The following is a 12,807-nucleotide window of genomic DNA, read 5'->3' as shown; positions in this document are numbered from 1 at the left end:
TCACACATTTTAGCCGTTGGGTCCTGCTAGTCTGGGAAGTGGACACAAGACTCACATAGAAAAAAAAAGCCCAGACAGCTCCTCCACACATCAATTCTACAACGGGATATTGCCAGAAACAATTTTATTTACACAAGGACAAACATTGGAACATATTACAAAATACTCAACTGAAAATTGTATCCAGAGCGAGATAAAACAGAGAGAAAGAGAAAGAGACAGAAAGCAGGAGGGAAAAAGCAGGAAAAATAAAATAAAATTACAGTTATTCCCACTTGTGGGGGCATCTTTCAACAACATGAGAAGGGGGCTGGTTAGAGGATTGGTGTTGTGTTTTTTGACAAAGTCCCTCTTTCCCTCCATGAAAACAGCCCCCTTGGCAACTTAATACTGGTGTGGAATCTTCCACAAAACAGGAGCTGTAACGCACGCACACACACACAAACACACAACTTGTTCCATGCTGTTGTCCTAAAGACTCATGGCTTTTCGAAGGAGTTGCTACTCTTGGCCAGTTCTGACTTCCCACCCTCCTCCCCCTAGAAATAATTTTTAAAAAACCAAGATGAAAAATATGGCTGGTGGATATTTGTCTTCCCACCCACCCTTAAAAATAGGTGGAAAAAATGTAGATGTGACAAGCCCTACCTGCGAGTTCTGCGGAACACATACTGCCTGACCTCAGATTTAGCTGAAGTTTCTATTGCTCTGGGTGAACGAGCCGTACAATCCCAACGGTGGGATTTCATTTGATATCTGCATTCACGAAAACCATGAACGTAAAAGCTACGTCGGTGCAGAAACAGGAGTACTGGACACAAAACGTGCAGTGTGGAAGGGCGGGGAGAATGACAACAATGCACATGAAAATCCATGGCTCACCCTCTCCCCTCCAACATGCTGCTGCTGCTTGACATCCACATGTGGAAGCCCCAGTGCGCAAGGCAGAGTTTAGCCATAGGGACAGAAGCAAGCACGCAGCCTTGTGCAGAGCTCTGGGCCTGCACGGCGGCTTTCCACAAGCCCGTTGGTGGACCTGCGAAAAGGAGATGTGGGTCAGGGAACTGCCTGCTAACGAGGACAAAGGAAACGCCTGCATCTCCTTTGTGGGTGGACAGAAAGGAACTGAGCACTCTGGGCGACTGCCTCTCTCTATGACCAGCCACAGACCTGACCACAGCAAACCCCACAGCCCTGATTCAAATAAGAGGCTTCCTCATTGTCCCTGCTCTTTATTACACCTCTGCTCCCACTTCATTCTGCACTAGCAGACAGACTGCACTTGGCTTGTGTCAAACCAGTGAGCTACCTTGACGGCACTTCAGCTAAGGACACTCATTGGGTTCAATCGGCAAAGGGGAACTTGCTGTTGGACTTCATCTCCCATCAGCATAGCCAATGGTGAGGGATGATGGGAGTTGTAGTCCAATAGCACCTAGAAGGCTGCAGGTTCCCTGTTGCTGTGTTAAATTCACTGAAGCAGTGTTTCCCAAGCTTGGACTACAATTCCCATGATTCCTGACCACCAGTCCTGCTAGCTAGGGATGATGGGAGTTCTAGTCCAAAAACAGAAGAGTCAAGTTTGGGGAACCCTGCACTAAAAGCCTCACTGATTCAGCGGGAACTATGTCAAGTCGTGACGAACAACCTCATTGCAACTTAAGTCTGGATTCAGGAGGATGAGGTTTCTCAAACACCATGTTTGAGCATCCTTTAGCTCTTAACAACCAAGACAATATCCTCATCCTGGTCCCATCAGAAAAAGGAAGGCATGTGGGATACTTCAAGGTTCCTATCTGGAGGAGTGGATGAGGAGGAACTCCTCACAAAACAATTTTGATTGGCCAATGACAGCGGCATTCAATATCAGTCATACAAAGGCCGTCTGCCATTGGTCAATACAAATTCTGGGCCATGATTGAGGGCAATCAGGAGCTAGGCCTGGCCTAGTCAACCACTCGTATCTTTGTAGGGCACCAGGCCTCACACCCAGGAACTTAGATCTTAGGTTAACTTCTCTATCCACAACCAGAATTCAAACTTGCAACTGGAGATGGGAGGGCAGGCCAGCAGCATATAAAGTGTATGTGGTTTTATAGCTTCATTCCAAGCCCCCAAGGAAGGCTCCCTCAGGAAACTGACACAGCTCTTTAAAGAAGAGAAATCCTCACTTTCTTCTTACAGTGTCCAAAATACCACCAAGAAAAGTTCCTTGATCCTCCAAAGGGGCATTTATGGGGGTATTTTAAACTGGGAGTGTGATGAAATCTATCCAAACAAATCCTTGCATATACACTGATCCGCTCTGCTCGCCCCCCAAAACCACACTTTTGCCGCTGATAGCAAGTGGTTCAAAAGGTTAACTAGAGGGAAAACAGGCAAGTGCACTTATTCCAGGATTGCAAGGGAGAACACGACAAGCACCCATCCATCAATCGGTAGTAATTTTGTTTTAACTGCTTTTAATGTTGAAGTTTAAGTTGCTGAAGCTTATCTAAAAGGATGGGCATTGTTGCTGTTAGTTCCACTGACTGAAAGTTGGAAGAGATCTAGAAGGCTGTCAAGTCTGATCTCCTGCTCAAAGTGGGGGAATCAAGAAACCAAAACTCTTTTGAGGTACAGTGGTACCTTTGTTCTCGAACTCAGTCTGTTCGACTTCCAAAATGTTTGAAAACCAAGGCGCAACTTCCGATTGGCCCTGAAAACAACACCAACAGCCAAAACAGACATTCAGCTTCCGAAAAACGTTCACAAACCGGAACACTTACTTCTGGGTTTGCGGCGTCCGGGAGTCGATTTGTTCGTCAACTAAGCTGTTCAGGAACCAAGGTACCACTGTATTTGAAGTGCACTTACAATTAACAAAGAAGTTTAATATTCAGCCCAAATTTACCCACTTGTAAGAAGTCCATTAGATCTAGTACTCCCCTTTGGGGGAAGCCAATAACAAGTATTTGCCCTCTTCTGTGTGACAGGCCTTCAGGTATTTGTAGCGTGATATCACAAATATCTATCTATCCATCTATCTACTGTGAAGCTAGTGAAGATGTAGAGTGCAAAACCTTTGTGACAGGAGTGTGCAAATGGGTGCCTTTCAGGAGGCACTGCACCAAATTTCTGCAAGCTACACAATACAGATGCAAAGTCTGTATGGATTTCCCTGCTTCTCCACACAGCAGAAATGACAGCTTAGGCAAGCCATTCAGGGGACTTTGCTGAGCCATCTGCACTGGGGAGGCTGCAAAACCACACACCACATTGTACTTCCCTTTCACATCTACTGGGTGTTGTACATTTGACTAAGCATAAATTAAGGACAGGTGAAGACGTGCGTTACTGGAGCAGCCGAGTCATTACGGAAGCACAATCACTATTGTACACAGATGTGGAAGTCCTTGCGCAGAATCGAGTTCACGGCAAACAGTTCTGCCATACTGTGGCGAACAGTGCCGACTGGCTTGTGCCTAGGATGTCACAAACCTTCCTCCGCCCCCATTGCCATAGCTGCTTTTCAGATGCAGTTCTTTTTTAAAAAATAAATACATGAAGCGAGAAACATTTAAACAGTGCTTTTTTCCTATTTAAAAATGTTTAGGGGTACTCTCATTTTGACTCAAGGAAATCACCATTTTATAGTTCAGATCGGGGGAAATAAATACAGTCAATGGACAAAAGTACAGAGATTTAGGCGTCTGCGCCCCCCCCCCCCGAAAAAAGCACTGCATTTAAATGAATAAATGTTCACGCTGCTCTCATTTTATTTCTTACAAAAAGACTCATCCGAAGACTGGAGGAACTGCACAGCCAACTGAGCTCACTGTTCAAATCACTGATCTGTCAATGACACTTGGAAGATATTTGGGAAATACCAGGCTCCCTCTGGGGGGAGGTGAGACACTCACCCCATGCAAAGTCCTGTTTAAAGGTGCATCTGTCCACTCTAAAAGGTACAAGGTGGAGATGTGGGAAGCTCTCAAATGAACCTACCCTCAGAAATTGGTCCCATCCCTGTTCTGGAGCAGGTGGTGGCTGTTGCTCACTGAGGCAGAAGGCAGAGAGGTCAGCAGGAGGTGGAGCCACAGCCAACTCATTCTCGTTTTTGCCCTGACCCTCTTGCCTGCTGAGTTTTACAAGGGCAGCACGGAGGCCGAGGAGGAGCAAAAAGTCGGGAGAACGGTGCCGCTTCTTGCAGCAACAGAAGGCTGCTACCACGAGAAAGATCTCTTCTGAAAGCCCAAGCAGAGCTATCTATGGGTGCTGAGCTGCTGAAGTCAGGTCATCTTATGGGATGGCCTTTTAAAAAGGCATGGGTCACCCATGAGCCACGGCAGCACATCTGCTGTTGCACTTATTTGCTCATTATTTGGGGGGACAATTTATTATATACCGGTTTCATTTAGCTTAAGCGGTTTACAAGATAGGTTAAAACGTCTTAAATAAACAGCAATGGTGATGATAATGGGTCTGGTGCTTCAGAAGTAGAGGGGGGCATCACCTGTCTTGCAATGACGACTGAGACGAATATATTAGGATTTCTGGCGAGGATACATTTTACTGCTTCCCTCTCCTTCTCCCCATATGGCTTATTTTTCCTCACTATTCCTGCAAAATGTACACCTGTGCATGTACATGGATTTAAAAAGGTATGAAATCAAGAACTGATCAGAAGTTAAGGGGGAACACGGCCATATCTCTTACCGCTCAGTTAGCTGGATTCATGCTTAGAGGGTCCTCAGTATCTAACATGAACACGCTGGGTAATTTAACCACAGAAGTTTCTCTTTGCCAGGGAAGGTAAGAACCCGTGGCGCTCCAAATGTTGTTTGCCGATGACTCCCATCATCCCCGGCTACTGGGGGAACCACGCTGGCTGGGGCTTATGGGAGTCATAAATCAACACGACACCTGGAGGGACGCAGGTTCCCCCATCCCGGCTCTGATGCATGAATTCTGAACCTCATCCACGTGAGGATTTTCTCTCCCACCTTTTATTTTCCAAATAGACCTCTTGCTGGCTTTGCGTGCGCGCGCACACACACACACACACACACACCCTGCCCGTTCCTGCCTCTTGCCATGTCAGCACCGCAGCCTTTGAAGGGTGGACCGCAATCTGCAAAACCAGCAACCAAATAAAGACAAGGCAAGCTTAAAAAAAAACAAAAACCCAAAGGCAAAAGGTGCCTTGGGGTGGCTCTAATTTAAGGGGAGGGTCAGGGGTGTTTCAGCCCACAGCTACGGAGAGCTGTTCCTGGCCTCATTGCCTTTTCCGTGACTCTCCTTCTTGTGTCTCTAGTCAAAACAAAATAGGAGGGCAAAAGACTGCCGTCTGCGGAAACAGACCACGCTGAGCTATTTATTTTTTCCATGTCTTAGCCTGCTTTCTCCCCTGAAACTCGGGAGACCCAAAGCAGCTGAAAATACTCCATACACGCAAGAGCAGCAGCATGGCAAAACATGTATAACCCTGGGCTTTATCCCACAGGCGGTGGGGTGGTGCTCTGCTTGTGTCAGTGAATGGGAGCTTGTGGATCTCATTTTGTTGGGCTCCACCAGCCCCAGCCAAGCGTGGCCCAATGGTCAGTGGGAGCTGGGAAACCAAACAAGTCCCTCATCCCTGAGCTTACGTACTCTGGAGCCCAACCCATGTTTGTTTTTTAAAGCAGACGGCTGAGCACATGTACATTCACCCACTCACTGCTGCACCTGTGACTAAACGCTTCCTAGCAGTGGCCAGGCTGCCCCCAGGTATCCCGGTGGGCCAAAACGTATATTTCCATGTTGATGGGTGAGGTCTGCATCCCCACTTCCCTTCTCCCTGGCTTGGAAGGCATTCTGCATGCTGGGCACTGCAAGGATCTTGCCTTGCAAGGCATGGGCTGTGCCTCATAAATAAAACCAGGGCAACGAATGTCTTTTCTGCCCTGGGCAAGTTCTATGGCTCCCTCTACTGGCTGTCTCCCACAGCTCCAAAGGAAGGAAGGAAGGAAGGAAGGAAGGAAGGAAGGAAGGGAAGACCCGCCTACTAGCCCCACTCTTTTTGTTCATCATGGCTATGTGTGTGATCACCTCCATCATGGGATGGAGCATCTTTGCAACCCTCCACCTCTCCCACATGGGACCCTTGGATGAATTAAACCAAAGCAAACCCAGAGGATCCCTAAAGCAGACCCTGGCAAGGATAACAACCATAAGTGCAGCTAAAAAACACATCACAGTCTCACATTCCACACAATGTCCCGTCCCCCCCCTATCCCCAGTGCCCTCCCCCACCACGCACAGCTTAGAAATCCCATTGCCCTGAATTAGTGAAAACAATACCAAGCCCCATCTTCTCCCTTGTTGCCTTATCCCTGCTAGCAACTTTCCAAAGGAAAGGAGAGTTTGGTGGTACAAGTTAAAAAAATACTATTAAATAATACATCTGTAATAAAATTATATACCTTTTTTTTCTTTATATCCATTTCTTTTAAAAGCTAAAATTGCTCTATGGTTTTTTTATTCCCCTGCCCCAAAACATTTTTCTTTTCTTTTCATTTCTTTTCTTTCTTTTTTTGGCTGGTGAAAGTGACAGCAAAGAAATTCTCTCCTTTTTTTCTTTTCTTTTTTTTTCTCCTTTTTTTCTTTTTCTTTATGAATGGACAAAAAAGTTTCATCGAAACAAAGTTTGTGCACGCGATACAAGAAATCAAATTATTTACAATAAATGACGAGGAATCTTTCGAACGATGACGGAGGGAAGTAGGAGGAAAGAGAAAGAGAGAGAGAGAGAGAGAGGAAAGAAGAGAGAGAAATCCTCAAGAAAGCATTGGTCATGAAACAATCAACATAAGCAGTTATCTTCATTACAAAAGGGATTTAATGACACATGGCATGATCCAGCTAAGGTAGATGCACGCTCGTAAACAGGCCTGTATGGAGATATCGCTTGCCAGATTGGGAATGTAGGCACCAAATCAGATTCTGCATTGCATTGCTCTGAACGAACATCCTAGCGCAGAGCTTTCCAAATTTTTCAAGTTTGGCGACACACTTTTGGGACATGCATCATTCTGTGACACAGTCATTTGGCTCTCCATCACTTCGTGACACGGTAATTCAGTTTTACTAGCAAACCAGAGGTTAAACGAACCCCTTTCCAGCCCCAGGAGGAGCGCGGGGAGCGCCTGCAGCCAACAAACTTAACATTGTCGCAACACACAGTTCTGAAAGCTCTCTCTTAGTGTATGTTTGAATCGATACACCCACCCACATTGTCCCCAGACTAGTTTACTTGATAACCCTTTGTTTACAGCTACAGCTGGATCAGGCCCAATGCGCATTGGTGCTGGGGATTTACACGCGATTCCTTCCCACGTTTGTACAGGCTGATCTCCCTTAGAGATGGTTAACTTAAGCAGGGATGGTGGGAGGGAGGGAGGGAAAGAGGAAGGGATGGTGGAGGAGAAGCAAACCTCACAGGGAATTTAAGGCATTAACAAAAACGACTTAAAGGCACACTTTTTATTTCTCCCCCTTTCTCCTCAACCTCGGGGGTTTCTTCTCCTAGAGATTAATTCAGGAGGACTATACAATACTGAGGAACACTTTTTTTTTTAACAGCTGAAATGGGTCGGGAGAAAGATACGCGATTGAGGCAACATAGGTAGGATTTAAACCCAAAACTGTTTGGATCTAACGTCGCAGGGGAGGGGGAAGAAGTGAGAAACTGCCAAAGGGTAGGAACTAGAGGCAGGGGGAAAGGCATTTGGGAAGCGGGGTGGGTTTGCTTTCGGATGCCCATCTCAATGTGCAAAAACCCGGAGCAGAGAAATGGGATTTCAGGAACAGGTTCGGCAAGAAGGGGCAGGTCCGGCCCAGCCCAAGAGGCAGTACAGGTGGCTGCCTAGGGCAGCAAGAGTCCCAAGGGTGCTCCAGGCGTCTTGGGAAATCCCTAAAGGGGGACGCGCAACTCCCCGCTCCTGCCCTAGACCCTAGAGAGGGGTGGAAGCAATTGCAAGCCCCCTCCCCAGATTTCCTGACTGCAACCTATTACGCCCCTCACTCCACAAACAAGTGAATGGAGCAAAATAATAATAACAACAACAACAACAATAATAATAAAAATCCACTTGCATGAAGTTAAGGGGAGAGAATCTGAAACTGGGACAACCTCCAAGGAAGAAATGTAGTGTGTGTTTGTGTGTATATATATGTATGTGTGTGTGTGAAAATTATTTTTTTGTTACCTAGGGTAGCAAAATGGCTTGCACCAACCCTGAGAAGGGGGTGAGTTTAGCGGCCAGGGAGGCAGGGGGAGCAGGAAGGAGAGGGAATGATGTCTTAAGAATGGAACGAGAGAGGAGATGCTTGCATGAAAGCCCCTACCTCACCACCATTCCCCTCACAAAAATCCTTAAAGAGTTAGGACAAAATGGTGATGCTGGTGAGAACATATGCCAGGAGACTGACGCGATCACGCACACACACACATACACACATGGGCTCGTTTTGTCCAGTGCAACTCTTTTTTTTCCTTTTTTTTTTTTAATAGATTAAAAAAAAAATCAATTCGTAGTAGTTGTTGCTGTTGCTGCTGCTGCTGTTTTTTTAAATGGACTCACAGAATTACCAATTAACCCACAGAGTGACAGCTACACAAATCAAAGTCTTGGCACTTCACAACACGGGCTCGGCCTCCATTGGCTCTTCTGCTGGCCTGGAGGGAGAAGACAATAGGACAACTGGTTACTGGCCTCCCATTGACCCAGAGGCGGACGCAGCTATTGGGCTTTACAGCCGTGATGTCAGAGAAGGCTCAAGAAATATTTTAACTGCCCAGGCGGAAGGGGCCAATCGTAACATGCTGAAAGTCAGCATGGTGGTCAGAAGAACAGAAGGTTTGCTCAGGATAAAGAAAACGGCCTTATACACAGAAAGAAAGGAAAGCTGGCTTATACTGAGTCAGACCACTGTCTGGCAGCAGCTCTCCAGGGCTTCACCTGAAGATGATGAGGGTTGAACCCAGGACCTTTTTGCTTACAAACCATGTGCTCTACCACTGAGCTGAGGTAGGAAGCAGTTAGGCAAGGTCAGGAGTTGGGAAGCTGAGCAGAAAGAGCACTGAGAAGTCAGAGGCGCTAATAATAATAATAATAATGATAATAATAATAATACTTTTTATTTATACCCTGCCCTCACCAGCCAAGGTCAGGCTCAGGGCAGCTAACAAGCAATAATAAAAACAAGTTGAATGAATACAACTTAAAAAAAAGATTAAATACAATTAAATTATTGAAACAGTAAAATATTAAAATGCAGCCTCATCACAGGAGGAGAAAGAAAAAAGAAAAAAGAAAGAGGGGGAGGGAATCAAATTGGCTCCAAGCCAAAGGCCAGGCGGAACAACTCTGTCTTACAGGCCCTGCGGAAAGAAATCAGATCCTGCAGGGCCCTGGTCTCATGAGGCAGAGCTTTCCACCAGGCCGGAGCCAGAGTTGAAAAGGCCCTGGCTCTGGTTGAAGCTAATCTAACTTCCTTAGGGCCCGGGACCACTAGGGCGTTGCTATTTATGGACCTTGAGGCTCTCTGTGGGGCATACCGGGAGAGGCGGTCCCGTAGGTACGAGGGTCCTAGGCCACTTCCTGTGGCCCTCAAGATGTTGTTGGGCTCCGACTCCCACCAGCCTTCATCCAGCATGGCCAATGTCTAGGGATGATGGGATTTGTACTTCCACAGGGCAACGCATTGACTACCCTTGACCGAAAACACTTATGTTAAGATGCCTGCACCCTCTGATACGGTTTCCCCCTGATCTAAAGGAGTGAACGTACCGGACATCACCGTCTGCTTTGCCCTGCTCTGTGTCCACTGACAGCGACGCCATGGCACTGACCGTCTCGGCCTCTTCTGCCTCACCCTTCTGCGCCTCCAGCAAGGAGCAGCCGACCATTGCTGCAGAACATTTCACTGAGTTCCAGTGCTTACCTGAGACGAAAAGGAGCAATGCGTCATGCAGGAATGGCCTGTCCCATTTGAAATTCATGAGCTGCCCTCCCAGAACACTCTAGCGATTCCAACCTCTCTTTCCATCTATGCACGCACAAAAGCCTTCCTTCCTTCCTTCTTTTTTTGCAAAGTCTTTGGACACAGTCCCTGAACTCCCCAACCACAATCTCCTACTATAACCAAACCTGGGTACAGCAGGAGTCGTCAACTTTTTGCAAGCTGGAGAAACTGTTGTGGGTGCACATGTTTAACGCCACAACCTTTTACTTAACTTCTGTCCTTGGTATCACTTATGGGAACAGCTTTAAAGACACTGTCCTCAGAGTCTCCCCATACACTGATCAATAGCAAGCCCATATTGGCCACAGAGGGCACTGCTGTCACTTGTCTTAGGGCCATAGTGAGAGGATCAATACAGTCGTACCTTGGAAGTCAAACAGCTTAGTTGCCAAATGTTTTGGCTCCTGAACGCCGCAAACCTGGAAGTGACTGTTCTGGTTTGCAAACTATTTTTGGAAGCCGAATGTCTGGTGGGGCTTCTGATTGGCTGCAGGAGCTTCCTGCAGCCAATCAGAAGCTGTGCTTTGGTTTTCAAACGTTCTGGAAGTCAAAAGAACTTCCGGAATGAATTCCATTTGACTTCCAAGGTACAACTGTCAGTGCTTTAGTAAACCCCTATCTGCAACATTCCATCTTTTTGTTAATTTGGTATCAGAAATACAACAAAATCTTACTCTGGATTTCAATGACGTTCTCCAGTGTGGCTACAGCATTTGCATTGGGCTTCTGCCGCAACAGAGCTTGATCCATCTGTTCCAGCTGCGTCAGAGAGAGAGAGAGAGAGAGAGAAAAAAGAGAGTGCTCAGTTTCTATGCCGAAAGATCTGAGGACTCAAAGCTGACCGGAAGTTGTGAGTGGGGAAGCAGGGGAAGGAAAGGCAGGCAAGAAACAAAAGTGCAAAGCTAAGAGGAGGGGGAGGCTGCAGGTGAAAGGTCAAAGAGCAGGGCCTGATGGAGATTCCTTTCCTGTAAAGCCTTAGACCAGCGATGGGAAGCCTGTGCAGTTCTCTAGATGCTGTTGGACTCCCATCCCTGGCAGACAGCATGGCCAACGGTCAAGGTTGATGGGAGTTGTAGTCCAACAAAATCTGGAAGGCCGCCCAGGTCCCCCACCCCTGCCTTGGTCCCTTTCTCCTTCTGTCAGTACTCATAACCTGAAAGAAAAGAATGTCAGTGTTTATGCAATCAGAGCAAAAGGACAAGAAAGGGTTAAGTTACAGGTGGGCTGGTTAATTTTGGGTAGGGTGCTTCTCCTGCACCTGCAAGAGTGAGTCAGCAAGTATGTGAGGGTGACTCAGCACAATCTAAAGTACAGATACACTTGAGTTTGAAGCAAGTTTGCTCTTGGCCCCTGCCCTTGGCCAGAGCGTAGTCTGTGTTGGAAAGCGGTAAGGAGTCTGTATGCTGCTCGAAGGATTGTGTACAACCTATAAGCTGTGGAACTGCATTATACGGTCAGAAAAGGGACTGACCCTACCTAGAACTGGCTGGTGTTTTTCTGTTCCACTGGCTCACTCTGCTGCCGTGTTGAATGAGCAACTCTGCCAGCCCCAAAACAAGGCGTATCCTTCCCCTTTTTACCTCTGCCCACCTCCTCCTCCTCTGCTTCCCTCGGTTGTCTCCCCCCGTGTTGAATTATTCCCATTATTATTTTAATTTGTGAATCTCCTTCGACACACATCTCCCAAGGCAATTTACAGAAATATAAATAGCTTAAAAAATGTCACAAACCCATACAGTGGTACCTCGGGTTACATACGCTTCAGGTTACAGACTCCGCTAACCCAGAAATAGTACCTCAGGTTAAGAACTTTGCTTCAGGATGAGAACAGAAATCACGCGGTGGCAGCAGGAGGCCCCATTAGCTAAAGTGGTGCTTCAGGTTAAGAACAGTTTCAGGTTAAGAACGGACCTCCGGAACGAATTAAGTACGTAACCAGAGGTACCACTGTACTAGTATAGGTTTAAAAACAACACATAACAACACCTCAGGCAGAGGCCTTTTCATCAAGCTGGAAAACCTTTAGACCTTTGGGGCAGGGGCCTGTCCTCACGTACTCCCATAAAACACTAAGTGGCACTGCACAATCTTTTTTCTCCATGCAATTTTTGGCTGTGTCCTAAACTGCAGCAGTCAAACACACAGCTCCCTGTTTTCGGCCACCGAAGTGGACAAGCTGTACCGATTTCCAGCTGGGCCTTGTGGAGGTGCCATCAGCAGGGCAGACGTCCGAATGCATATATAAACAGAAACTGGCGGGCATTAATGTGCCAGGACAGACATGCCTTTCTCTGCCTTTCCCACCCCACGAAGCAAATGAGTGCCAGACCTCTTTTCAGAACCTTGGCCAAAGATTGGCCAAAAGCTTTGGGCATCATCCCAAGCCAGCAGGTTGAGGCTTCGGAACTGCTTCTCCCCCGTGCCAGCTGCACTCACCTCAAGGCCAAGCAAGGCGGAAACGCAGGCTTCGGAGGCATCGCAGATGGCTGTCAGATCGTGACCTCCTTCCAGCGCCAGGACGACACGCCCGCCCGCCAGCTTCATCAGCTGCTTGGTCAGGTGCCCAAAACCTGTGTGGCCGGGAAGAAAACAACAACAGAAAAACCAGAAAGATGAAAAACCATCGTTTTCTGATTGAGATGCAGTACTCCTCCCTCTCCCTCAGTTAAAGAGACTGGAGGAGGCCACTAACGCTCACCTTGACATCTAAAACAGTGGCCCTCAGAATTTAACAAGCCATTCATAGCAAGGCAGGTGGCC

At 47.2% G+C, this 12,807-nt stretch overlaps 1 protein-coding gene across 5 annotated transcripts in view; it reads right to left on the bottom strand.

Annotated features, from left to right (window-relative positions):
• Nucleotides 1-107: 107 nt before the first annotated feature.
• HDAC5 (histone deacetylase 5) overlaps nucleotides 108-12,807 on the bottom strand; it is a 119,884-nt gene continuing 107,184 nt past the window's right edge. For all 5 annotated transcript variants that reach the window (XM_080979270.1, XM_080979269.1, XM_080979271.1 and 2 more), the window contains 4 exons: nucleotides 12,484-12,617; nucleotides 10,722-10,806; nucleotides 9,813-9,966; nucleotides 108-8,698 (listed from right to left, as the gene is read on the bottom strand). In XM_080979270.1, coding sequence (XP_080835396.1) covers nucleotides 8,659-8,698; nucleotides 9,813-9,966; nucleotides 10,722-10,806; nucleotides 12,484-12,617 — 413 coding nt within the window. In that variant the 3' untranslated portion in view covers nucleotides 108-8,658. The remainder of the gene's footprint in view (nucleotides 8,699-9,812; nucleotides 9,967-10,721; nucleotides 10,807-12,483; nucleotides 12,618-12,807) is intronic.

The sequence above is a fragment of the Podarcis pityusensis genome, assembly GCF_964106645.2.
Source record: "Podarcis pityusensis genome assembly, chromosome: 13".
Classification (NCBI taxonomy): Eukaryota; Metazoa; Chordata; class Lepidosauria; order Squamata; family Lacertidae; genus Podarcis; species Podarcis pityusensis.
Note: the sequence above shows the minus strand (reverse complement) of the source record. Positions and strands in the feature narration are given on the sequence as shown.